The 25,098-nt window shown below is 46.2% G+C and overlaps 1 protein-coding gene across 4 annotated transcripts in view; it reads right to left on the minus strand.

Annotated features, from left to right (window-relative positions):
• Positions 1-2,566: 2,566 nt before the first annotated feature.
• Positions 2,567-25,098, minus strand: part of EEF2K (eukaryotic elongation factor 2 kinase) — an 83,586-nt gene continuing 61,054 nt past the window's right edge. For 3 of the 4 annotated variants that reach the window (XM_030799878.1, XM_030799872.1, XM_030799885.1), the window contains 4 exons: positions 24,750-24,938; positions 17,569-17,693; positions 10,923-11,101; positions 4,676-7,421 (listed from right to left, as the gene is read on the minus strand). In XM_030799878.1, the coding sequence (XP_030655738.1) occupies positions 7,312-7,421; positions 10,923-11,101; positions 17,569-17,693; positions 24,750-24,938 (603 nt within the window). In that variant the 3' untranslated portion in view covers positions 4,676-7,311. Of the gene's footprint in view, positions 7,422-10,922; positions 11,102-17,568; positions 17,694-24,749; positions 24,939-25,098 lie in introns of all 4 variants that reach the window. The other variant, XM_003261444.3, reaches the window with a different exon arrangement.

The following is a 25,098-nucleotide window of genomic DNA, read 5'->3' on the forward strand; positions in this document are numbered from 1 at the left end:
TCCCAGTGGGTTTACACTTGCAGCAAGACTGTAATTTTTTTTTTTTTTTTAAGAGATGGGCTTTCACCATGTTGACCAGGCTGGTCTTGAACTCCTGGACTCAAGCAATCCTCCCATCTTGGCCTCCCAAAGTGCCAGGGTTACAGGTGTGAGCCACCACGCTTGGTCAAGACTGTAATAAAATTTTGACGTATGCTGTAACAAAACCATCAGAAAAGTTTTATTAACTTTAATCTTTTTTTTTTTTTTTTTTTTTTTAAATGGAGTCTCATTCTGTCACCCAGGCTGGGGTACAGTGGCGTGATCTCGGCTTACTGCAACCTCTGCCTCCTGGGCTCAAGTGATTCTCCCGCCTCAGCCTGGCTAATTTTTGTATTTTTAGTAGAGATGGTGTTTCACCATGTTGGCCAGGCTGGGCTTTAACTCCTGACCTCAAGTGATCTGCCCACCTTGGCCTCCCAAAGTGCTGGGATTACAGGCATGAGCCATGGTGCCAGGCCTCCTCATGCCAGTTTCTCAGCCTTGCAGGGCTTGTTCAGCAATGAAAATTGGGTGTTTCTCAGATTTCTCTACTGCTGATCTAGGATCCAGACTTCTTGGGTCTGTTAATTCAGTTACAGTCTACCTACTTTCCAGCACCCAAAACTTGCTGTTCAATCCTCTTTCTCTTCATCCTCACGGGCTTATGCTATTTAAAAACAAACAAACAAACAAACAAAAAGAATCCACTTCCTGTCATTGCAGTGGGGATTTAGGAACAAGTGGACCTAAATATGTACGTTCAACCTACCATGCATAGTTATACTAATGTTCAAATTTCTTAAAATTAAAAAAAAATAGCTTAAAACCAAAAGATCAACTGGTAACCAAGATTTTTTTAAGCTTGGAATTAAAAAAGCACTTTAGGCTGGGCGTGGTGGCTCACACCTGTAATCCCAGCACTTTGGGAGGCGGAGGTGAGTGGATCACCTGAGGCCAGGAGTTTGAGACCAGCCTGGCCAACATGGTGAAACCCTGTCTGTACTAAAAATACAGAAATTAGTCAGGCATGGTGGTGTGTGCCTGTACTGCCATGCCAACTACTAGGGAGGTCGAGGTGGGAAAATCAGTTGAACCTGGGAGGCGGAGGTTGCAATGAGTTGAGATCGCACTACTGCACTCCAGCCTGGGTGACAGAATGAGACCGTGTCTTAAAATAAATAAATAAATAAAAATTTAAAAAGCACTTTACCATGTATTATCTTCTCTGAAGCTTACAACTGTGTAATGGTAAAAATTATTCTTTAAGCTGGGCACGGTGGCTCACGCCTTCAATTCCAGCAGTTTGGGAGGCCAAGGCAGGTGCATTGCTCAAGCCCAGGAGTTCGAGACCAGCCTGGGCATGATGGCAAAACCCTGTCTCCAGTGAAAGAAAGAAAAAAAACAAGACGAAACACAACACACCCCCCTCCAAAATTAGCCGGGCATGGTGGTGCTCACCTGTAGTCCCAGCTGCTCGTGAGGAGGCTGAGGTGGGAGGATAACTTGAACCTCGGAGGCAGAGGTTGCAGTGAGCCAAGATCTTGCCACTGCACTCTAGCCTGGGCAACAGAGTGAAACTGTCTGAAAAACAAACAGAAAAACTCTATGTTTTATAGATGAGCAAATGAATAAACAAGAGGTTCTTATACTTTCTCTAAAGCAAACTGACAGCAGACGAGCCAAATCTGGAAGGCTTTTAAGAGTTACTAGAATTTATTACAAATGTTAAAGAACAGAAGGCCTTGCATTAAAAGAAAAAAAAAGTTAGCAGCTCTTGAAAAATTGGAAAATAGGGTAATGTTGAGCCCACGCTTCCCATGGCTGCCCCTTTCGGATGGGGTATGAGCCTTCTGGTCAACTCCTGCCTGCAGCAGCTTTTATTATTATTTATTTTTTTGAGACAGTGTCTTGCTCTGTCGCGGAGGCTGGAGTGCAGTGGCGTGATCTCAGCTCACTGCAAGCTCCGCCTCCCGGGTTCACGCCTTTCTCCTGCCTCAGCCTCTCGAGTAGCTGGGACTACAGTCACCTGCCACCATGCCTGTTTTTTTTTTTGTTTTTGTTTTGTATTTTTAGTAGAGACAGGGTTTCACCATGTTAGTCAGGATGGTCTCGATCTACTGACCTCGTGATCCGCCTGCCTCGGCCTCCCAAAGTGCTGGGATTACAGGCGTGAGCCACCACACCCGACCCCCCCCTCCTTTTTTTTTTTTTGAGATGGAGTTTTGCTCTTGTTGCCCAGGCTGGAGTGCAATGGCAGGATCTGGGCTCACTGCAACCTCCATCTCCCGGCTTTAAGCAATTCTCCTGTCTCAGCCTCCTGAGCAGATAGGACTACAGGTTTGCACCACCATGCCCGGCTAATTTTTGTATTTTTAGTAGAGACAGGGTTTCATCATGTTGGCCAGGCTGATCTCGAACTCTTGACCTCAGGTGATCCCGCCCACCTCGGCCTCCCAAAATGCTGGGATTACAGGCGTGAGCCACCACGCCTGGCCATTTTTTTTTTTTTTTTTAAACCAGGAGACATTTGAGTCTGAGACAGGAAAGAAAGAAAACACTTTATTTGTAAAGAGAAAATGGAACTTAGTACATATGCCAAAATAAATCTGTAACGCAGGCCACTTCTCTGGGCCCCATCTTGAGTAGGTTAAAGGGTTACCTTAGAGACTAGAAACACAGTTAAGAGGCACAAATCCACACGGAGAATATGCATATTTTGTTTCTTTTCCCCCAAAAACAAGCTGCATGTACTTGTGTAAACACTTGTTGATTTGTAAAACATGTCTAGTACTGCAGACAAATGTGCTGGGATGAAAGGAAATAAAAGCCATGAAAACAGGGCCAGGTGCAGTGGCTCACGCCTGTAACCCCACTGCTTTGGGAGGCTGAGGTGGGAGGATCACTTGAGGCCAAGGAGTTCAAGCCAGCCTGGACAACATAGTGAGACTCCATCTCTGCAAAAAATAATTTTAAAAAATTAGCCAGGCGTGGCTTGGCATGGTGGCTCATGCCTGTAATCCCAGCACTTTGGGAGGCTGAGGCAGGTGGATCATCTAATGTCAGGAGTTCAAAACCAGCCTGGCCAACATGGTGAAACCCCCGTCTCTACTAAAAATACAAACATTAGCTGGGCATGGTGGTGGGCGCCTGTAGTCCCAGCTACTCGGAGGCCGAGACAGGGAGAATCGCTTGAACCTGGGAGGCAGAGGTTGCAGTGAGCCAAGATGTGCCATTGCACTCCAACCTGGGCAACAGAGCGAGACTCCATCTCAAAAAAAAAAAAAAAAATTGGCCAGGTGTGATGGTGCACATCTGTAGTTTTAGCTACTTGAGAGGCTGAGGCAGGAGGATCACTGGAGCCCAGGAGGTTGAGCCTACAATGAGTTATGATCATGCCACTGCACTCCAGCCGGAGTAACAAAGTGAGACCTTGTATCTTAAAAAAACAAAAGCCACTAAAATAGCAACAAGAGCAGTTTACTTGGCTTGGAGGTCAAAGCTGCATTTGATAAATTCCGAGTGTCTTTGGTCAGGGGGAGAACAGATATTCAGGAACACTGGGGTTTGAGAGTTTTCTCTTCTTTCTTACACCCATAAAGCCATCTGTCCATTCATTCATTTTTTTCTCTTCTCTATAGCAAAACTGAAAGGGCCATTAAACTCCAGTTTAACTTTTATTCCCAAGATCCTCTAAATAGCAGCAGCTCTCAAGTCCCAGCACCAGCTTAGTGCCTTGCTAGCAGTGACACTGTGAAAAAAAATCTAGCTGGCAGAACCTTGGTTTCTCCATTTGTGAAATGAAAGTACTGGATGATAATCCTGGCTCTGCCAATTTCCTGGACTTTCACCTGCTTCTTGCGCTTGAAGATGGTCTCTGATATTGTCCCAGTTGGGCTGGAATGTCCTGGTTTTCCGTTTGGTTTTTGGCATGTCCAGCATTTGTGGAAAAAGAAGATGTCCTATCTTCAGAAGGCACAAAACTAGGTTTTGTTTTGTTTTTTTGTTTTGAGACGGAGTCTCACTCTGTCGCCCAGGCTGGAGTGCAGTGGCGCAATCTCGGCTCACTGCAACCTCTGCCTCCTGGGTTCAAGCGATTCTCCTGCCTCAGCCTCCCGAGTAGCTGACTTCAGGTGATCGCCCGCCTCAGCCTCCCAAAGTGCTAAGATTACAGGCGTGAGCCACTGCACCCGGCCCAAACTTGGTTTTGAAGGTGGAATAAGTTCTCCTAGCTCAGAAGGATCTCAACCTCTTGCAAGTTACTTTTCACTTTTAAGGGCCCTTTAAGAAGCATTTGCTTAGCTCTATATCCAGGCCATCTCTCCCTCCCCGAAGAGCAACAGACCAGCAACTGACATTAAGGTCACATGGGTGGGTGGGGAGTAGAATTGGGGGGGTGACAGTTCCAGCCAATCCAGACAATGAATCATTAATTGTTTGGAGGAACCAGAGCCTCAAAGGGTGAGTGCACTGACTAGGGCTGGCTCTCCATCTGTTCACACATTTGTTGAGTGCCTACTCTATGCCAAAGCACTGTGTTTTGGTGCCCTGGGGAGCACAAAATTGAGATAGCTCCTGCCCTCAGGGCTTCATAAAGTAGCTCTCAGTCAAGGGTTAGAGCAAGGGTTGACAAACTACAGCCCAAGAGGGCCACCTGTTTGTGTAAATAAAGTTTTATTGGAACACCAGCCACACTCATTCGTGTTCATGTAGTGTCTATGGCAGCTTTTACAACAGCAGGGTTGAGCATTTGCAGCAGAGGCCATATGGCCTGCAAAGCCTAAAATCTTCACTTTCTACCCCTTTACAAAAAAGTTTGCCAATTCCTGCTAGAGAAGAGATGACATACAACTAAGAACTTAAACGAGTGATCGGGGAACACAAATTATTTACATAATAAAATTTCAGAGAGGGGGGACTGGCTGAATTTAAAAAGCATGAATTACATGAGGCTTGATTACTGTGAAGAGATAAGTCAACTTAAAGTTACTTACATTTAACATACAATTTATATGCACTGGTTTAAAACATGCGCGCACACACACACAAAATGTAACACAAGCCAACTACTGATCTGGTACAGATGACAAAAGGGTGATCAGTTCCAACTTCAAAAGGAAAACTGGCTATGATGAGTCCATATTGAAAAAGCCACTGTCATTTATGGGTGGTCTAAGGGATTCTTTTCCAGGGTAATTTCACCTGCTTCATTGTTCATTTAAAGGTACACACTGAACTTTGGAACTAACGCTTGCATGGGTTCATGCCTCCAAAGCAGTCAACACTAAAGTGTTGGCTGGGCTCAGTGGCTCCTGCCTGTAATCCCAGCACTTTGGGAGACTGAGGCGGGAGGCTCACTTAAGCCCAGGAATTCGAGACCAGCCTGGGCAACACAGTAAGACCCCATCTCTATTTCAAAAATTATAAAATAATAAAAAGAAAACAATCTCTCTGCATAAGCAACAACAACAAACCCCACTTAGGTGTTGAAGGACCCATTTTAATGAATAGTTAAGAATGGTTTGTATGTTATACTCTGCTTTTTTATGTTTTGACTTTTAAACAAAGAAAAAGAGGCTGCTTTCGCATTTAGGGTTGATCAAAGCAGTCTGTCTTTTTTTTTTTTTTTTTTTTGGTAGAGACAGGGTCTCGCCATGTTTACCCAGGCTGGTCTTGAAGTCCTGAGCTCAAGCAATCCTCCCACCTTGGCCCCCCAAAGTGCTGAGATTACAGGCGGGAGCCACCGCACCTAGCATCTTTGCTATTTGAAACATCAAATGAAATCATACTAATGTGAGAGCTGAATTCCATTGAAAGGAAAAGCTCATTAAATAACAATCACCATTGTCTGGCCCTGGGGAGACTACTGGAATTAATGAGTGTTTATAGTTCTTGCCCTCTCATCCTCAAACATCTTAGATAAAATCCCAAGAGACTCCTGCTGAAAGCGTCCTGCTGTAAATTACAAGAAAATCAGCCCAGCTTCAAGCAGAAAATGCCAAGGACCAGGGCTGGGGAGCAGATTTCACGGAAGAACATCCAGACGCTAAGAAAACACCGAGGAATACTGTATAAGAGACATTGCAGTCACGTTGTGGAAGCTGCCACTGAGATGCAGAGTGCATGTCTGCTTGGAGAAAAGGCTTTGACATTCCAAGCCGCTGTCCTTACGTGTAAAAGCTTTGAGGTGCACCCTCTTCCACACTAGCTGATGTAGGAGTTAGAGGTAGTAAATGTGTGCATACAAAACTCAAACCTGTTTTGAAAAGCCCACCGTAGAAAGCATGCTTAAAAAACGGAATTCGGCTGTATGCCAGAAAATCAGTAGCATTATGGAAGGAAATTAAACTAGAAGTTTAAAAAACGGCCAATATGCAGGCCCTTCTCCATGGTAGAAGGGAGCCTGGGTATTGTGCAATCTCACACCCACTGAAAAAATGCCATGCGTGCCTCTAAATGCTCTGAGAAAGAATGCTTTGCACTAAGCCACAGTAATATACACCCCATGACTTAGGAAAGCCAGTGTGCAGTGCTTCATTTCTCATCCCGATGCACAAAACACAGGGCTCCATGGGCCCGACATTTCAGTCCAGCCTGAAAAGACTAGTGAGCAGAACCCTAAAATTGTCCATTCAAGGCAAAAAGCACTTTCTTTTATCTCGTGACAAAAAAAAAAAAAGAAATAAAAATGAAAATAGAACCACAAAATAGCAGGCATGGTGGCTCACACCTGTAATCCCAGCACTTTGGGAGGCTGAGGCGGGTGGATCACCTGAGGTTAGGAGTTCGAGACCAGCCTGGCCAACATGGTGAAACCCCATCTCTACTAAAAATGCAAAAATTAGCTGAGTGTGGTGGTGTGTACCAGTAATCCCAGCTACTTGGGAGGCTGAGGCAGTAGAATCACTTGAACCCAGGAGGTGGAGGTTGCAGTGAGCTGAGATCATGTCATTGCACTCCAGCCTGGGTGACAGAGCAAGACTCTGTCTCAAAAAAGAAAACAAACAAACAACAACAAAAAAAACCCACCACAAAACGGTATGTTGGTTCATTAGGCTGCTTCTTCAAGCCCCACTTCCCCCAAAATACTGCCCTAAGAGACAGCTATAGAGTCTCTGCTGGTAGCTGCCAAGTAGCAAAGACATTTTTCAAGAGTCAAAAAATGAAATATAAAATTTGATTTACAACACACTAAAAATGCTTCCCCTCCCCAAGCTAAATAAGTTGTTGTTGTTTTTTTAATCTTTCCTCCTAGCCCGTTTGCTTGGGACTAGCTGGCAGTGATTTTCCTGGTTACTCCTCCATCTGGGCCCAAGCCTCTTCAGCCTTTTGGTAGTACTGGTTGGCCAGCCGGCCCTTCATGGCTTCCATCGCTGCCTCTGCTGCCTGGGTATACAAGTCCCCTGAAAGACAGCAAAGAGGGGCACAAAGAGGTGAACCACCTGTTGTTTTTGCCAGCCCAGTGTCCCCCATCACCCTTCCCAGAAGAACACCCTGAGGTTTCCTTAAGAACTCAAACTACTCCGTGTGCCCTCTCCCCTCCAGGTGTTCCGGGCGGGGCTCTAACGGTGGGCCTGTGATAAAATCTGGCCAATCGTAGCACTCCTCCCATCCCCCACCAAGCTACAGCAATTGGTCCAGATTTAGTCATGGCCAGTCAGAGTAAGCCATCTGAACAACTACTGTTGGTTTGGGGTATGTAGATGATTGAGTTTGAGCCAATGAGAATCAGGCTGAGAACTAATTTGAGCCAATGAGAATCAGGGTGAGAACTTTTGCAGAACTAAGTGGGGATGTGCAAAGGTGGAAGAAATAAAGACTTATAAACAGCTTCATGTCAGCTAGGTCAGGTTTTACCAAGTGAATTTGTGCAAAACATACAAATATACTTCAGGTTTTTGGAGCTTTTTGGATTTAGAAATTTCAGATAAAGATTATAGATTTGCATCATTCTTCTTCTTTTTTTTTTTTTTTTTTTGTTTTTGAGATGGAGTCTCACTCTGTCACCCAGGCTGGAGTCCAGTGGCGGGATCTCAGCTCACTGTCACCACTGCCTCTGGGGTTCAAGCAATTCTCCTGCCTCAGCCTCCTGAGTAGCTGGGATTACAGGCACCCGCCACCACACCCAGCTAATTTTTGTATTTTTAGTAGAGATGGGGTTTCACCATGTTGCCCAGCCTGGTCTCGATCTCCTGACCTCAGGTGATCCGCCTGCCTCGGCCTCCCAAAGTGCTGGGATTACAGGCGTGAGCCACTGCCCAGCCTAGATTTGCATTATTCTTTGTTAATTTTTAAATATAACTTAAAAACTTTTAAAACTCAGCCTCATCCTCTACCTGTGAAATTAGGAACTTAGTATGTTTATTATATGTTAGAGACTGAATGCTGTGTCCCCACTGGGCTCCCCATCCACAAATTCGTATGTTGAACTCTTCATTCACAACGTAACCGCACTGCATTTGGAGACACACAGTCTGTGTCTTAGTCCATTTTATGTTGCTATGACAGAATTCCACAGACTAGATAATTTATAATGAAAAGAAATTTATTTGGCTCACAGTTCTAGAGCCTGGAAAGTCCAAGAGCATAGCACCAGCATCTGGCACAGGCCTTGGTGCTGCATCATCCCATGCCAGAAGGCGAAGAGCAAGAAGGGGCCAAATTTGCTTTTATAACAAAGCTACTTTTGTGATGACTGACCAATTTGCATAACAACATTAATCACCTCTTAACAGTCCCACCTCTTGACACCTTCACAATGGTGATTACAGTTCACCATGAGACTTGGAGGGGACGTTCATACTCCAGCAGCCTGTGAGAAGGTGATAAAGCTTAAATGAGGTCATAAGGGTGGGGCCCTAATCACACAGAGCTCATGCCCTTTTAGGAAGCAAAAGAGACAGCAGAGCATCCAGAAGAAAGGTCACTTGCATCCAGACACTTGCATCCAGGAGAAAGGTCATGTGAGGACACAGTGAGAAAGCTGTTTTCTACAAGCCAGAAACCAAACTGGCCAGCACCTTGATCTTGGAATTCCCAGCCTCCAGAACTGGGAGAAATAATTTTTTGTGTGTGTTTTTTGAGACAGGGTCTCACTCTGTTGCCCAGGCTGAAGTGCGGTGAAATGATCATGGCTTACTGTGTGTGCCACCACACTCAGTTAATTAAAACAATTTCTTTTGTAGAGGTGAGGTTTACCTATGTTGCCCAGGCTGGTCTTGAACTCCTAGACTCAAGTGATCCTCCCATCTTGGCCTCCCAAAGTGCTGGGATTACAGGCATGAGCCACTGTGCCCAGCAATTTTTGTAGTTTAAACCACCCACTCTATAGTATTTTGTTTTGGCAGCCCAAGAAGACTAATACATTATGTAACAGAAAAAAAAATATATAACTTGTCTATCAACTGATGAATGGATAAACAAAGGCTATATATCCACACAATGGAATATTATGTAGTAATAAGAAGGAATGAAGTACTGATAACATGCTTCAACACAGATGAATCTTGAAAAAGTTATGCTAAATGAAAGAAGCAGATACAAAAAGCCACAAATTGTATACTCCCAGTTATATAAAATCTCCAGAATAGGCAAATCTATAGGGACAAAAAGTATAGTGGTTGCTAGGTTGGGGGAGGACTGCTAACTGGTACGGGATTTCTTTTTGGGGTGATGGAAATGTTCTGGAATTACATAGCAGTGATGATTGTACAATATTATGACTACACTAAAACCCACTAGGGCCAGGTGCAGTGGCTCACATCTGTAATCCAAAGACTTTGGGAAGCCAAGGCAGGGGATTGCTTGAGGCTAGGAGTTCAAGACCAGCCTGGGCAACATAGCAAGACTCTGTCACTACAAAAAACTTTTAAAAATTGGCTGGGTGTGGAAGCAAGTGCCTGTAGTCCCAGCTGTTTGGGAGGCTGAGGCAGGAGAATTGCTTGAGCATAGGAGTTCCAGGCTGGAGTGAGCCATGATTGTGCCACTGCACTCCAGCCTGAGTGACACAGTGAGATTCTATTTCAAAGAAAAAAGAAAGAAAAGGAAAGGAGGCCAGGCATGGTGGCTCACACATATAATCCCAGCACTTTGGGAGGCTGAGGCGGGCAGATCACCTGAGGTCAGGAGTTCAAGACCAGTCTGGCCAACATGGTGAAACCCCATCTCTACTAAAAATAGAAAAATTAGCTGGATGTGTGCCTGTAGTCCCAGCTATGCAGGAGGCTGAGGCACGAGAATCACCTGAACCTGGGAGGTGAAGGTTGCAGGGAGCAGAGATGGCCCACTCCAGCCTGGGCTACAAGAGTGAAACTCTGGGCCAGGTGTGGTGACTCATGCCTGTAATCCAGCACTTTGGGAGGCCGAGGTGGGCCGATCGCTTGAGGTCAGGAGTTTGAGACCAGCCTGGCCAACATGGCGAAACCTTGTCTCTACTAAAAATACAAAAATCAGCTGTGCATGGTGGCACACCTGTAATCCCAGCTACTCAGGAGGCTGAGGCAGGAGAATCGCTGGAACTCGGGAGGTGGAGGCTGCAGTGAGCCGAGATTATGCTGTTGCACTCCAGTCTGGGCGATAGAGTGAGACTCTGTCTCAAAAAAAAAAAAAAAAAAAAGAAGAAAAGGAAAAGAAAACCCCCCTACTAAACTGTATACTTTAAGATGGTGAATTTTGTTATGAAAATCTCAATTCAGTTTTTAAAATTGCAAAAAACCCCTACAAAACCGTAATATATAACCATTAAAATAACAATGTTCATCTTCATATTAGCTCCATAAATTCCCCTCCCTGGAGGAGAAGATTCAGCCTGTCATCTTGTCATAAATAACCCCCAGTGGAATGGAAATTAGGTACCTCCCTGCCCGGCCCTGTTGCAGCCCAGGGACAGGTCTGCCAGGCCCTACCTGATCTCTGCGGGTCCTTCTCCAGCCCGTAGCCTCCTGTGAACAGCATCTCGGCCTCCCGGGCCAGCATCGTGTACCGGGGCTCGTCCTGCATTCCGTCGTACTCACCGCCCTCATCACAGTCTGTCATCTCCAGGGCAGCGTTGTACCAGTGCAGGGCCTCTAGCCAGTCTTGGCACCTTGCCAGGAGATACAGAGGGAAAGGTGGAGGTTACCATGGCAACAGGGCGGTGGGAGGAGGGCCTTCCAGCAGGAGGGTCGAGTTAGGGATCCCAGCAGGGCCACCACCTATGGTTCATGACCTACCTTGCCCAAGGCCAATACATCTATGAGGCACCTTCATATTGTGATATTCATTCATCCATTCATTCACTCATTCATTCATTCATTTTTGAGACAGAGTCTTGCTGGATTGCAGTGGTGCAATCTCGGCCCACTGCAGCCTCCACCTCTCAAGTTCAAGCAATTCTCCTGTCTCAGCCTCCTGAGTAGCTGGGATTACAGGTGCGTGCCACCACGCCCAGCTAATTTTTTGTATTTTTAGTAAAGACGGCATTTCACCATGTTGGCCAGGCTGGTCTCGAACTCCTAACTTTGAGTGATCCACCTGCCTCGGCCTCCCAAAGTGCTGGGATTACAGGCATGAGCCACTGTGCTCGGCCAATATTTATTAAGAGAGCAGTTGACCAGCCTAGGCAACATAGAGAGACCCTGTCTCTACAAAAAAACAAAAACAAAAAAAAGTGACTATAGTCAAAAATAATGTAATTGTATATTTTAAAATAACCAGAAGAGTATAAATAGATTGTTTATGCCACAATGAATAAATGCTTGAGGTGATGGATATCCTATTTATCCTGAAGTGATTATTACACATTCCATGCCCATATCAAAACAGCTCGTGTAACCCATATACACACTTACTATGTACTCACAAAAATTAAAAAATACAATAAACACACAAAAAGCTGGGTGTGGTGATGGACACCTGTAGTCCCAGCTACTCCGGAGGCTGAGGTGGGAGGATAGCTTGAGCCCAGGAGTTAGAGGCTGCAGTGAGCTATGATCACGCCACTGCACTCCAGCCTGGGCAATAGAGTATGACCCTGTGTTTAAAAAAAAAAAAAAAAAAAAAAAAAGAGCAGTCAAGTTGCTTTCCTTAATAAAATCTGTATATTACAACAATTTTCCCATAGATGAAAGTAAAGGGCAGCTTAGCTAGGACACCCCCTTGAGGAAGGGGCCCATTTTTATAGTCTGCACAGAGGCAGCCATGAGCTAGCATTAGCAATGGCTGAGTGTCCTAGCTAAGCTGCCCTCTGACTTGTAGGGAAGTGGATTGGGGGCAAGGTCCTCTGCAAAGGCCTCTTGAGCCATCTGCACTAATGGCAATCACCGTATGCTCTGCTGTGCCAGCCAGCTGTGAATTTTGTTATGCAAAATTGCCTCCAGCACAATGCAGAACTCACCCCAGAATAGCTCAGTCTCCTTTTCCAGCTCTGCTCCTCGACCCTCGACTCCTCCTACTGCAGCCCATGTATGGCCAAACCAGCCAGGGCACACACAGGTTCCAGCCAAACCCACACACTACAGAATACACAGCAAAGAGGGTGGAGGGCTCTTTTTCTTTGGGTGTAATCCGTGTGAGTAACTATTTATAGTACATTAGGAAAGAGCAAATACAGCAACACAGATAAGCAGGCCTGTGGGTCTCGTGAAACATTCCAGGAGCAATAGGTCTGATGACTTGCTGTCCCTGCCTTGCTGGTGCCCTCTGAGGCCTTGTCTGACAGGCGCTGCCCTCCAGGATGGTCTTCTGTTCATCTACCTTTGCACCAGGCTCACCGGCTGCTGTCCATTCCCCAAACATGCCCGCTCCTGCCTGCTCTGTGCCCCTTGCACCCGCTGTTCCCTAACCTTGGAAGATTCTTTCTCCAACTCTTTCTGCACCTGGCTCCTTGCTCTGGTTGGAACGTGTGTCCCCTCCAAAACCCATGTTGAGATTTGCTTGCCATTGTGAGGTATTAGGAGGCGGGATCTTTGAGAGGTGATTGGGCTTTGATGGTTCTGCCCTCATGAATGGATTTCTGCCATTATGAGGAAAGTGGATTTGTTATAAAAGGGCGAGTTCAGCCCCCTTTCGCTCTTTTTTCTTTTCTTGAGATAGGGTTTCACCCTGTTGCCCAGGCAGGAATACAGTGGCACAATCATAGCTCACTGCAGCCTCAAAGTCCTGGGCTCCAGCAATCCTCCCATTTTAACCTCCTGAGTAGCTGGGATGACAGGGGCATGTCACCACGGCCGGCTAATTTTTAAAATTTTTTTATAGAGACACACTCTTACCAGGTTACCCAAGCTGGTCTTGAACTCCTGGACTCAAGTGATTTTCCTGCTTCAGCCTCCCAAAGTGCTGGGATTACAGGCATAAGCCACTGTGCTTGACCTGCTCTCCCTCTCTTTCCTTCCCTTCTGCCATGTGATGACACAGCAAGAAGGACCATGCAAGATGCCGGCATATTGATATTAGACTTCCCAGCCTCCAGAACTAACAGCCAGCAAATTTCTGTTCACGAGAAATTCCCTAGCCTCAGGTATTCTGTTACCAGCACAGAACAGGATAAGACACTCATCATCCCTCCAATCTCAGCTCACATATCACCTCTTTAGAGATTCTGCCCCCAAACACTGTTTCTTACAACTACCAAAATCTTTAATTCTCCTTATTCACTTGTTTATCATGGTGTCCCCTGACTAGAATGTAAGCCCCATGAAGGCAGGAGACCCTTGTCTGTTTTGCTGTATTTGTCTACTGCATTCCCAGGGTCTGGCAAACAGCATAGTCTCAATAAATATCTGGTAAATGAAAAAACGCAAGCAAGTGGCTGGCTAGGATGGTGCTCAGGAAATAACCTTGACTTTATCTTATTAAAAAATGGCCAGATATGGCTCATGCCTGTGATCCCAGCACTTTGGGAGGCCTAGGTTGGAGGATCTCTTGAGCCCAGGAGTTTGAGACCAGCCTGGGCAACATGGCAAAACCCCAGCTCTACAAACAATACAAGTTAGTTGAGTATGGTGGTGCATGCCTGTGGTCCCAGCTACTCGAGAGGCTGAGGCGGGAGGATAGCCTGAGCCTGAGAGGTTGAGACTACAGTGAGCCATGATTACACCACCGCACTCTAGCCTGGGTGACAGAGCAAGACCATATCTCAAATAAATAAATAGATAAATAAATAAAAGTTAAATTTAAAAAATGGACCATTTGAAAATTATTGGTGACATGCTCAACAACCTTTTTTTTGTTTCGTTTTTGTTTTTGTTTAAGACAGCGTTTCATGCTTGTTGCCCAGGCTGGAGTGGAATGATGTGATCTTGGCTCACGGCAACCTCCACCTCCTGGGTTTAAGTGATTCTTCTCCCTCAACCTCCCAAGTAGCTGAAGTAGCTGGGATTACAGGCATCTGCCCTCACACCCAGCTAATTTTGCATTTTTAGTAGAGATGGGGTTTAGCGTGTTGTTCAGGCTGGTCTCAATCTCTTGACCTCGTGATCCACCCGCCTCGGCCTCCCGAAGTGTTAGGATTACAGGCATGAGCCACCATGCTGGGCTGGGTTTTAACACTGACTAGGAGACACTAGACTAGATTATTTCTCTCCTTTCTGCTCTGACCTTCCCTGGTCTTAAAGGGCAAAGCAAAATTGGCCTGAAAACATTATATGGGAAAGGCCTAATCGCTGAGCCCTGCCCACCCCAACCCGATGCTATCCCATTGGCAAGGGCGTCCATCCTTCCTTGGCGTTTCCAGCATCTTCTCCTTCCCCTATTGGATGGTAACTTCTGGGGCCTGAATCCCTTAAACGCAAATTTGGGCCTGCACAGAGCCCTGCCTTACCCATAGCTGGCCCTTAATTAATGTTCTTTGCATGGGAGGGGTTGGAACTGCTTTGAATAAGGAAGAAGAATAAGGAAATGACTAGAGCAGAAGCAATAAAGAAATACTTTTGATAGATTTAACTAAATAAATATTAAAAACCAGTGTGTCCCCAAACCCAGTAAACAATGGTCATTATGTGGCATCTGTGCCCTGCCTCTATCTATGGTAGACATAGCTGGAAAAAAAAAAAAAAAAGTCTTTTAAAATGAAATGTGGCCAGGAACAGCAGCTCGCACTTATAATACCAGCACTTTGGGAGGCTGAGGTAGGAGGATTGCTTGAGGCCAGGAGTTTGAGACCAGCCTGGGCATCATAGCAAGCCCTTGTTTCTACAAAAATTATAAAAATTAGCCAGGTAGGGTGGCACATGCCTATGGTCCCAGCTATGCAGGAGGCTTAAGCAGGAGGATCACTTGAGCCCAGAAGGTCAAAGCTGCAGTTAGCTATGATCACACCACTGCACTCCAGCCTGGGTGACAGAGAGACCCTGTCTCAAAAATAAATAGATAGATAGATAAAAAATAGGCCAGGCATGGTGGCTCACATCTGTAATCCCAGCACTTTGGGAGGCAGGCGGGATTACCTGAGGTCAGGAGTTCGAGACAAGCCTGGCCAACATGGTGAAACCCTGTCTGTATTAAAAATACAAAATTTAGCTGAGTGTCATGATGCACATCTGTAGTTCCAGCTACTGGGGAGGCTGAGGCAGGAGAATCCCTTGAACCTGGGAGGTGGAGATTGCAGTGAGCCGAGGTCGCGCCATTGCACTCCAGCCTGGGAGACAGAGAAAGACTCTATCTCAAAACTAAAATAAAAAAGCAGAGCGGTGGCTCAGGTCTGTAATCCCAGCACTTTGGGAGGCAGAGGCAGGTAGACTGCCTGAGGTTAGGAGTTCGAGACCAACCTGGCCAACATGGTGAAATCTTGTCTCTATTTAAAATATAAAAATTAGCAGGGTACAGTGGCAGGCACCTGTAATACCAGCTACTTGGGAGGCTGAGGCAGGAGAATCACTTGAACCCGGGAGGTGGAGGTTGCAGTGAGCTGAGGTTGCACCAGTGCATTCAAGCCTGTTCAACAGAGTGAGAGTCCATCTCAAAAATAAATTAATAATAATAATTAAAAAATAAAAATAAAAAATAAAGAGAAAAGTATACCAAAGAGTTAATAGCCTCAATATATAAAGAACTTTTACAAATCAATAAAAACCTATCACCTCAAATAGAAATAAAAGGTAGACAAAGGCCAGGAAGAGAAAGCACAGATGCAAATACTTGGTGCCCAGCTGAAGGCCCTGCCCCATGCATGATGTGCTTCCCCAGTGCACTCAATGGGCACCATATGTATACATTGACATTTGACCTAATACAATCATGTCAGTCTTTTCTGTTTACCTCTCCTCCATGCCAGTAGACAGTACATCAGAGGAGGGGTGAGAAGATGTAAGTTGGCTCTGCCACTTGCTAAATATTTGACCATGGGCAAGCCCCTTTACATCTCAGAACTAGTTTAGTCACCCAAAAAATAGAGCCAAAATACCTGCCCTAGTCAGGCATGGTGGCTCACACCTGTAATCCCATTGGGAGGCTGAGGAGGAAAGGTTGCTTGAGCCCAGGAGTTCGAGACCAGTCTGAACAACATAGTGAGACCCCATCTCTACAAAAAATTTAAAACTTTAGCTGGGTGTGTTGGTACATGCCTGTAGTCCCAGCTACCCAGGAGGCTGAGGAGGGAGGACTGCTTGAGCCCAGGAGGTAGAGGCTGCAGTGAGCTATGATGGCACCACCGTCCTCCAGCCTGGGTGACAGAGAGAGACCCTGTTTCTAAAGTATAATAATAAGTAGGAAAAGTCAATTAAAATCACCCATAATCCTAACTAGGGATACCCACTCTGACCTGGATGCTGCATATTCTTTCATATTTTTTTCTTAGGCAAATCATTACCTATACTGGTTAGAGTGGCTGCCTCGTATCACATGACTTTTATCTTTTTTTTTTTTTTTTTTTTGAGAAGGAGTCTTGCTCTGTCCCCCAGGCTGGAGTGCAGTGACTCGATCTTGGCTCACCGCAATCTCCGCCTCCCAGGTTCAAGCGATTCTCCTGCCTCAGCCTCCTGAGTAGCTGGGATTACAGGTGTGTGCCACCAGGCCGGCTTTTTTTTTTTTTTTTTTTTTTGTATTTTTAGTAGAGATGGGGTTTCACCATGTTGGTCAGGCTGATCTTGAACTCCTGACCTCGTGATCCGCCCTCCTCGGCCTCCCAAAGTGCTAGGATTACAGGCGTGAGCCACCATGCCCAGCCCTAATTTTTGTATTTTTAGTAGAGACAGAGTTTCGCCGTGTTGTTAAGCCTGGTCTTGAACTACTGACCTGAAGTGATCTGCCCGCCTTGGCCTCCCAAAGTACTGAAATTACAGGCATAAGCCACCACGCCCGGCCGTACCACGTGCTTTATGTGCCAGGCACTGCAAGAGTTACAGTCATCATCTCATTTACCCTTCATGGGACAACCCCAGGATACAGGTGCTATAATTACTCCCAGTTTACAATATGAAGAAACTGAGGCCAGGGAGGTAAAATAAGTTGCCCATGGTTGCTGGACTGGTCATGGGGCAGCCAAGACTGGAACCCAGGCCTGTGCTGATACCGAGGGCAAGCGCCCACCTACAGCCCAGGTTCCCACCAGCTCCTCCTGGGCGACAGCTGCAGTACCTGTCCGGGCTGAGGTTCTGGCCAGTGTCAAAAGCTCGCGCCACTAGGATCATGGACTGCCTGTCGCCAGCTTCAGCAGCCTTCAGTAAGTAATCAAATCCTTTGGTTTTGTTCTCTTCTGTCTCCTGTTGATACAAACCAAAGAGGGAGAAAGAAGAGTGAATGAGGCTTAAACTCGAGGGCTGCCAAGATCTCACTACTCAATCTTCACCCTGTTTTTTGAGAGCTCTGAGTTGGGAGGCTATAGAAGTGAAATAGGAGGGGGCACTTGACTCCAGAGGCTTGGCTCAGACACTGGAACAAATCAAGGACAAGCTAAAACAGGGATGGGGTGGGGAAACAGCTTTTCATAAGACATGCCCACCAGTGCACCATGTCAGTTTACCATTGTCAGGGCAACACTTGAGAGTTACTGCCTGTTTCTATGGCTATGGCCCCACAACCTAGAAGTAACTACCCTTTCCCTAGATACTTCTTCATAAACCGCCTCTTAATATGCATGCAATTAAAAGTAGGTATAAATCTGACTGCAGAACTGCCCTAAGCTGCTAATCTTAGCACACTGCCTGTGGGGCAGCCCCGCTCCGTAGAAGCAGTCATGGAGCTGTACCACTGCCTAAGCTATAACACTGCCACTTCAGTAAAGCTGTTTTCTTCTACATTTGGCTCACCCTTGAATTCTTTTCTGGGTGAGGCAAAAAACCCTCCTGGGCTAAGCTCTGATGTGGGGCCTGCCTGCCCTGCATCAGAAGTACACATCAGAAGTACACATCACAGCTGGGCTGGGTGGCTCGTGCCTGTAATCCCAGCACTTTGGGAGGTCAAGGCGGGTGGATCATCTGAGGTCAGCAGTTTGAGGTCAGCAGTTCGAGACCAGCCTGGCCAACATGGTGAAACCCCGTCTCTACTAAAAATACAAAACTTAGCCAGGCGTGGTGATGCATGCCTGTAATTTCAGCTACTCAGGAGGCTGAGGCACGAGAATTGCTTGAATCTAGGAGGCAGAGGCTGCAGTGAACCGAGATCGAGCCACTGCACTGCAGCCTGGGTGACAGACTCCATCTCAAAAAAAAAAAAAAGTACACATCCATAGTTTTTAGTATATTCACAGAACTGCATGGCAATCACCAGTCAATTTCAGAATACTTTCACCAATCCAAAAAGAAATCTCATACTGCTTAACTGTCAATCTCCCTCTACCCCTACTCTCCTCATCCTGCTCGGCACTAGGCATCCATTAGTCTACTTTCTGTCTCTATGGATTGCCTATTCTGGATCTGGACACTTCATAATAATAGGGTCATACAATATGTGGTCCTTTGCGACTCTTTTCACTTAGCACAGTGCCTTCATGGTCCATCTGTGTTGTAGCGCGTATCAATATTTCATTCCTTTTTATGATCCAATAATAGTCCATTGTATGGATGTATCACATTTCATTTATCCATTTATCCACTGACAGACATTTGGGTTGTTTTCCATTTTTTCGCTATTATGAATAATGCTGTTATGAAGATTTGTGTACAAGTTTTTGTGTGAAAGTGTGTTTTTATTCTTTTGAGTTTATAGCTGAGTGAAACTGCTGGGTCACATATAACTTACCTGGTAGAAAGCAGACAGTGCTGCAAATCAGGGTTTGATGTACTGTTTTTTCGATGGTAAGAAAGGGGTGGAAAACATGAACATTGTAGTTGAAACTAACAAGTGGGTTATGCCTGTAGCTATTCTATTGTGATGACTACAGCAAATTGAAGAAATATCCTTCCAGTATTTAAAACTACCATCTGATTCAGGAAGGAGGTCACTCACATCAGAGGCAAATGAAGTTCCAGTTCTAACATAGGTCTTTGTTAATTTCACTTTCATCTAATTTATGTAAGAACTACACTTCTCCATCAATTGCAACCACAGGTTGGCTATGGGTACAAGAGTTTGCAAAAATCAGTGCAAGTATTGTGTGAGAGCTGATGATATGAAATTTACTTTTCATTGTTATTTGCAAGCCATATACCACATATTATTTTTTCTTGGTTTTTTTTTTTTTTTTTTTTTTGAGACAGGGTCTTGATCTTTTGCCCAGGCTGGAGTGCAGTGGTTCCATCATAGCTCACGGAAGCCTCAAACTCCTGTGGTGTATGGTTTTTATCCTCCTGCCTCACTCTCCCAAGTAGCTGGGACTACAGGCAGGTGCCACCACACCAGGATAATTTGCTTTTTGGGGGGTGGGGGGGTTTGTAGAGATGGACTTTTGCTATGTTGCCCAGGCTGGTCTGAAACTCCTGGACTCAAGCAATCCTCCTGCCTTGGCCTCCCAAAGTGCTGGGGTTACAGGTGTGAGCCACCATGCCCAGCCTACGTATTCTTTAAATTAGCAAAATTTAATGTATTTACATATATATGTGTACACATTTCCTTCCCACCTCCAAGAGTCAATTGTTAAATGTTCCCCAGCACACCACTGGCTGAATGAGCATTAGAGATTCAAGAGAAAGGCCGGGTGTGGTGGCTCACATCGGTAATCGCAGCACTTTGGGAGGCCGAGGTGGGCAGATCACCTGAGGTCAGTAGTTCGAGACCAGCCTGGCCCACATGGTGAAATCCCATCTCTACTAAAAATACAAAAATTAGCCAGGCGTGGTGGCGCACATCTGTAATCCCAGCTACTTGGGTGGCTGAGGCAGGAGAATCGTTTGAACCTGGGAGGCGGAGGTTGCAGTGAGCCAAGATCATGCCACTGCACTCCAGCCTGGGCAACAGAGCGAGAGTCCGTCTCAAAAAAAAAAAAAAATATATATATATATGTGTGTGTGTGTGTGTGTGTGTGTGTGTGTGTATAGATATGTGTATATATGTATATATGTGTGTATATGTGTATATATGTATATATGTGTGTATATGTGTATATATGTATATGTGTATATATGTATATATGTATATACGTATATATGTATATATGTACACACACACATATATACACACATATATATACACATATATATACATATATATATATATATATAGAGAGAGAGAGAGAGAGAGTATAGAGACAAAAAAAGTGAAAAATCCTCCCTTCCAACCAAACCTCCTCCTCACCATCTAAGTTTTTGTTTCACCATCATGAAACAAAAACTGTGGTGGGTGACTCCCTGCCCACATGTCAAATGATGTAATCTGACTGAACCATAAGAAACTGCCAATATTTTACCATTTATGACCTTCCAAAATAGCAGTTTCATGAGGTTCCACCCATTATGCAGGAGGCCAGTCACTACAGCAATTTTTGTGATATCAAAAGAATATGGCCAACCCAAGTGTCCATCAATAGCGCACAGGTATGCCCCACACACATAACAGAACATTATGCAGCTGTCATTATGCATTATGCATTATGCATTATGCAACAGAACATTATGCAGCTGTCAAAAAGAATCGGGGAGCTGGCTGGGCATGGTGGCTTATACCTGTAATCCCAGCACTTTGGGAGGCTGAGGAAGGAAGATCACTTGAGGTCAAAAATTTGAGACCAACATGGTGAAACCCCATCTCCACTAAACATACAAAAATTAGGCTGGGCACGGTGGCTCACATCTGTAATCCCAGCACTTTGGGAGGCCGAGGTGGGTGGATCACATGAGGTCAGAAGTTTGAGATCAGCCTGGCCAACATGGTAAAACCCAGTCTGAACTAAAAAAAAATACAAAAATTAGCCAGGCGTGGTGGCAGCTGCCTGTAAAACCAGCTACTCGGGGATCTGAGGCAGGAGAATTGCTTGAACCAAGGAAGCAGAGGTTGCAGTGAGCCGAGACTGTGCCATCACACTCCAGCCTGGAGGACAAGAGCGAGACTTCATCTCAAAAAAAAAAGTAGCCGGGTTTGGTGGCAGGCACCTGTAATCCCAGCTACTCGGGAGGCTTAGGCAGGAGAATTGCTTGAACCGGGTGGTGGAGGTTGCAGTGAGCTGAGATTGTACCACTGCACTCCAGCCTGGGTGACAGAGCGAGATTCTGTCTCAAATTAAAAAAAAAAAAAAAAAAAAAAAAAAAAGAATCAGGAAGCTATCTCTATACCACTGAGGTAAAATGTCCACAGGACACTGTCAAGTGAAAAACACTAGGTCAGGAGTGTGTGTGTAGGATGCTAACTTTGGAGGAAAAAGCAGGGTGAAAATAGGAGCCTATTTCATATTTGCATATGGAAACTGTGCACTGGGCTGAACAATATCCTCTCAATATTCACGTCCAGGCAGAATGTGATCTGATTTGGAAATATAATTAGGTATACCTTGAAGATATAATTAGTTATACTGGCTGGGCACTGTGGCTCACGCCTGTAATCCCAGCACTTTGGGAGGCCGAGGTGGGTGAATCACCTGAGGCCGAGAGTTCGAGACCAGCCTGGCCAACATGGTGAAACCCCATCTCCACTAAAAATACAAAAATTAGCCAGGTGTGGTGGCAGGCGCCTGTATTCCCAGCTACTCAGGAGACTGAAGAAGGAGAATTGCTTCAACCTGGGAGGTGGAGGTTGCAGTGAGTGGAGATCCCGCCAGTACACTCCAGCCTGGATGACAGAGCAAGACTCAAAAAAAAAAAAAAAAAAGTTATATTAATATGAGGTCACGCTGGATGTTAGGTGGGCCCTAAATCCTATATGACTGCTGTCTTTATAAGAGCAGTAGAAACAGGGAGACAGGGACACAAGGGAAAGATGGAGACAGATTTCAGTGAGCCAAGCCAAGGAATGCTGAAGATTGCCAGCAACCCCCAGAAGCCAGAAGAAACAAGGAAGGATTCTCCCCTTGAGCCTTCAGAGGAAGGCATGGCTCTACTGACACCTTGATTTCTGGACTTCTAGCTTCCAAAACTGTGAGAGAACAAATTGCTGTTGTTATAAGCCAACTGGTTTGTGGAATTTCTTAAGGAAGTCCTAGGAAGTTAATACACTCTGGAATTACATAGAAGTAACTATTAATGATGGCTACCTGTTATTCAGAGAATGAGAGGAGAGGATGTGGGGAAGGTGGGAGGGAGATTTTTCACTGTAAAGCTTTTTTTTTTTTTTTTTTTTTTTTTTTTTTTTGAGATGGAGTCTCGCTCTGTTGCCCAGGCTGGAGTGCAGTGGCGTGATCTCTGCTCACTGCAACCTCCGTCTCCCAGGTTCAAGTGATTCTCCTGCCTCAGCCTCCCGAGTAGCTGGGATTACAGGCGCATCCTATCACACCTGGCTAATTTGTTATATTTTTGGTAGAGCCAGGGTTTTGCCATGTTGGGCAGGCTAGTCGTGAACTCCTAACCTGAGGTGATCCACCCGCCTCCACCTCCCAAAGTGCTGGGATTACAGGTGTGAGCCACTACACCCAGCCTAAGCTTTTTATATTTAAAAAATAAAAAATAAAAATAAAAAAAACTTCTTTGGTCAGGCACGGTGGCTTATGCATATAGTCTGAGCTACTCAGGAGGCCGAGGTAGGAAGATTGCTTGAACCCAGGAGGTCGAGGCTACAGTGAGCTACAGTCACGCCACTGCACTCCAACTTGGGTGACAGAGTGAGACCCTGTCTCTAAAATAAATAAATAGTCTGGCATGGTGGCTCATGCCTGTAATCCCAGCACTTTGGGAGGCTGAGGTGGGCAGATCACCTGAGGTCAGGAGTTCGAGACCAGTCTGGCCAACATGGTGAAACTCTATCTCTACTAAAAATACAAAAATTAGCTGGGTACGGTGGCAGGCACCTATAATCCCAGCTACTCAGGAGCCTGAGGCAGGAGAATTGCTTGAACCTGGGAAGTGGAGGTTGCATTGAGCCGAGATCGCACCACTACACTCCAGCCTGGGCAACAAAGTGAGACTCTGTCTCAAAAAAAACAAAAACAAAGCAATAAATAAATAAGTTTTTAATCACATGAATGTAATTACTGATTCAAAAAGCTAAATAAATAAAGGACTTTGGAGTATCTTCCCACCCTCGAGTCTGAGATCCATTCACTCACTGGGCCACAGCCAAACCCATCAAGGAGAGCTGATGTCCTGCACCCACGTTGAGCCTAGGCCACCTGTCCACACGCAGCCTTGGCTCACGTGATGGGGAGGATGGGAACAGACGGGAGGATGTGCCCACCAAGGGCTTCTCAACTTCTCCTGGGAAAAGATTGCTTTGCCTGAGCCTTGCCAGATCCCATTCATTCAATCCTTTCCTCCCTCTGCTCATGGACCAGGGACAGAAGAAGGAGTAGGCCCCTACACAATTTCCCTGCACGTCCACACCCTGCAGCTTCAGCTCCAGTTCTGCCTCAGCTCCTGCACCTCTAGCTACATGGGTGCACCTTGTCTCTCACCTCTGGGCCTAAGCACATGCTGTTCCTTCCACCTGAGCTGCTCATCTCCCCCACTTGGCCTGGTTCACTCCCTTTGGGCCTTCAGGTCTAAAGCAGATATCCCCCCAGCATTTTTTTTTTTTTTTTTTTTTTGGAGACAGGATCTCACTCTGTTGCCCAGGCTGGAGTGCAGTACTACAATCTCAGCTCACTACAACCTCTGTCTCCCAGGTTCAAGAGATTCTCCCACCTCAGCCTCCCGAGTAGGTGGGATTACAGGTGTGTGCCACCACGTCCGGCTAACTTTCGTATTTTTTTTGGTAGAGGTGGGGTTTCACCATGTTGGCTGGTCTCGATCTCCTGGCCTCATGTGATCCACCCGCCTCAGCCTCCCAAAGTGCAGAGATTACAGGTGTAAGCCACTGCTCTGGCTTGAGGTAGGTATCCCTTTATCTGTTCATTCCACGAATCTGTACTGAGCATCTACTCAGTGCCAGGCCCCAGCCACTAAGGATACACACAGAACTGATGAGCAGGAAGCCTGCACCAACCCCTCCAGGCCCCAGTTACAGCCCTTCCTCACGTGTTTCCACTGGTGTCTTCTGCTTCCCCCATCAAACCATGTCGTTATTGCCTGGAAACGTGACTCACCTTCCCCTCCCTCTCCAAAGACAGAGATCGATTCTGCCAGTTTCAACTAACTTAGAGGGGCCTGCCCCCAAACCAGTGCCTGGGACATTTTTGTGGCATGCATAAACCTCAGGATAGAAGGCAGGTGAATGCATGGCTTCCAGGATGGGAGGCAGGTGAGCGACAGGGTGACCAAGTCCCACCCCCACCTGCAGCTGGGTCCCCGCCACCTGCTCACCTTCAGAGAGACGTCGGCTAGGATGTGATGGGGCAGCTGCGAGTACATGAGTCCCAGGCCCACAATGGCCTCCAGCTCGCCCAGGTCGGCCGCGTGCTCCAGGTGGAAAACAGCCGACTCCCGGTCCCACTCCTCGCCCTTCTCGCAGAAGCGCCCACCCTCGTGGTAGCGTACCATGGCCAGATGGACCTGCCACACAGACTACGGTGTCGGCCTGGCTGTCTGGCAGGCCAAAGCCGCACCCAAGACCGCCCAGCCAGCCTGTGGGAGGAAGTGATTAGCGGAGGAGAGGCTGGAGCCGGGGGGCTCCAGGTTAGTGCAGACAGGGCTCCAAAATGGGCATCGCCGA

Source organism: Nomascus leucogenys, chromosome 2 (assembly GCF_006542625.1).
Source record: "Nomascus leucogenys isolate Asia chromosome 2, Asia_NLE_v1, whole genome shotgun sequence".
Taxonomy (NCBI): Eukaryota; Metazoa; Chordata; class Mammalia; order Primates; family Hylobatidae; genus Nomascus; species Nomascus leucogenys.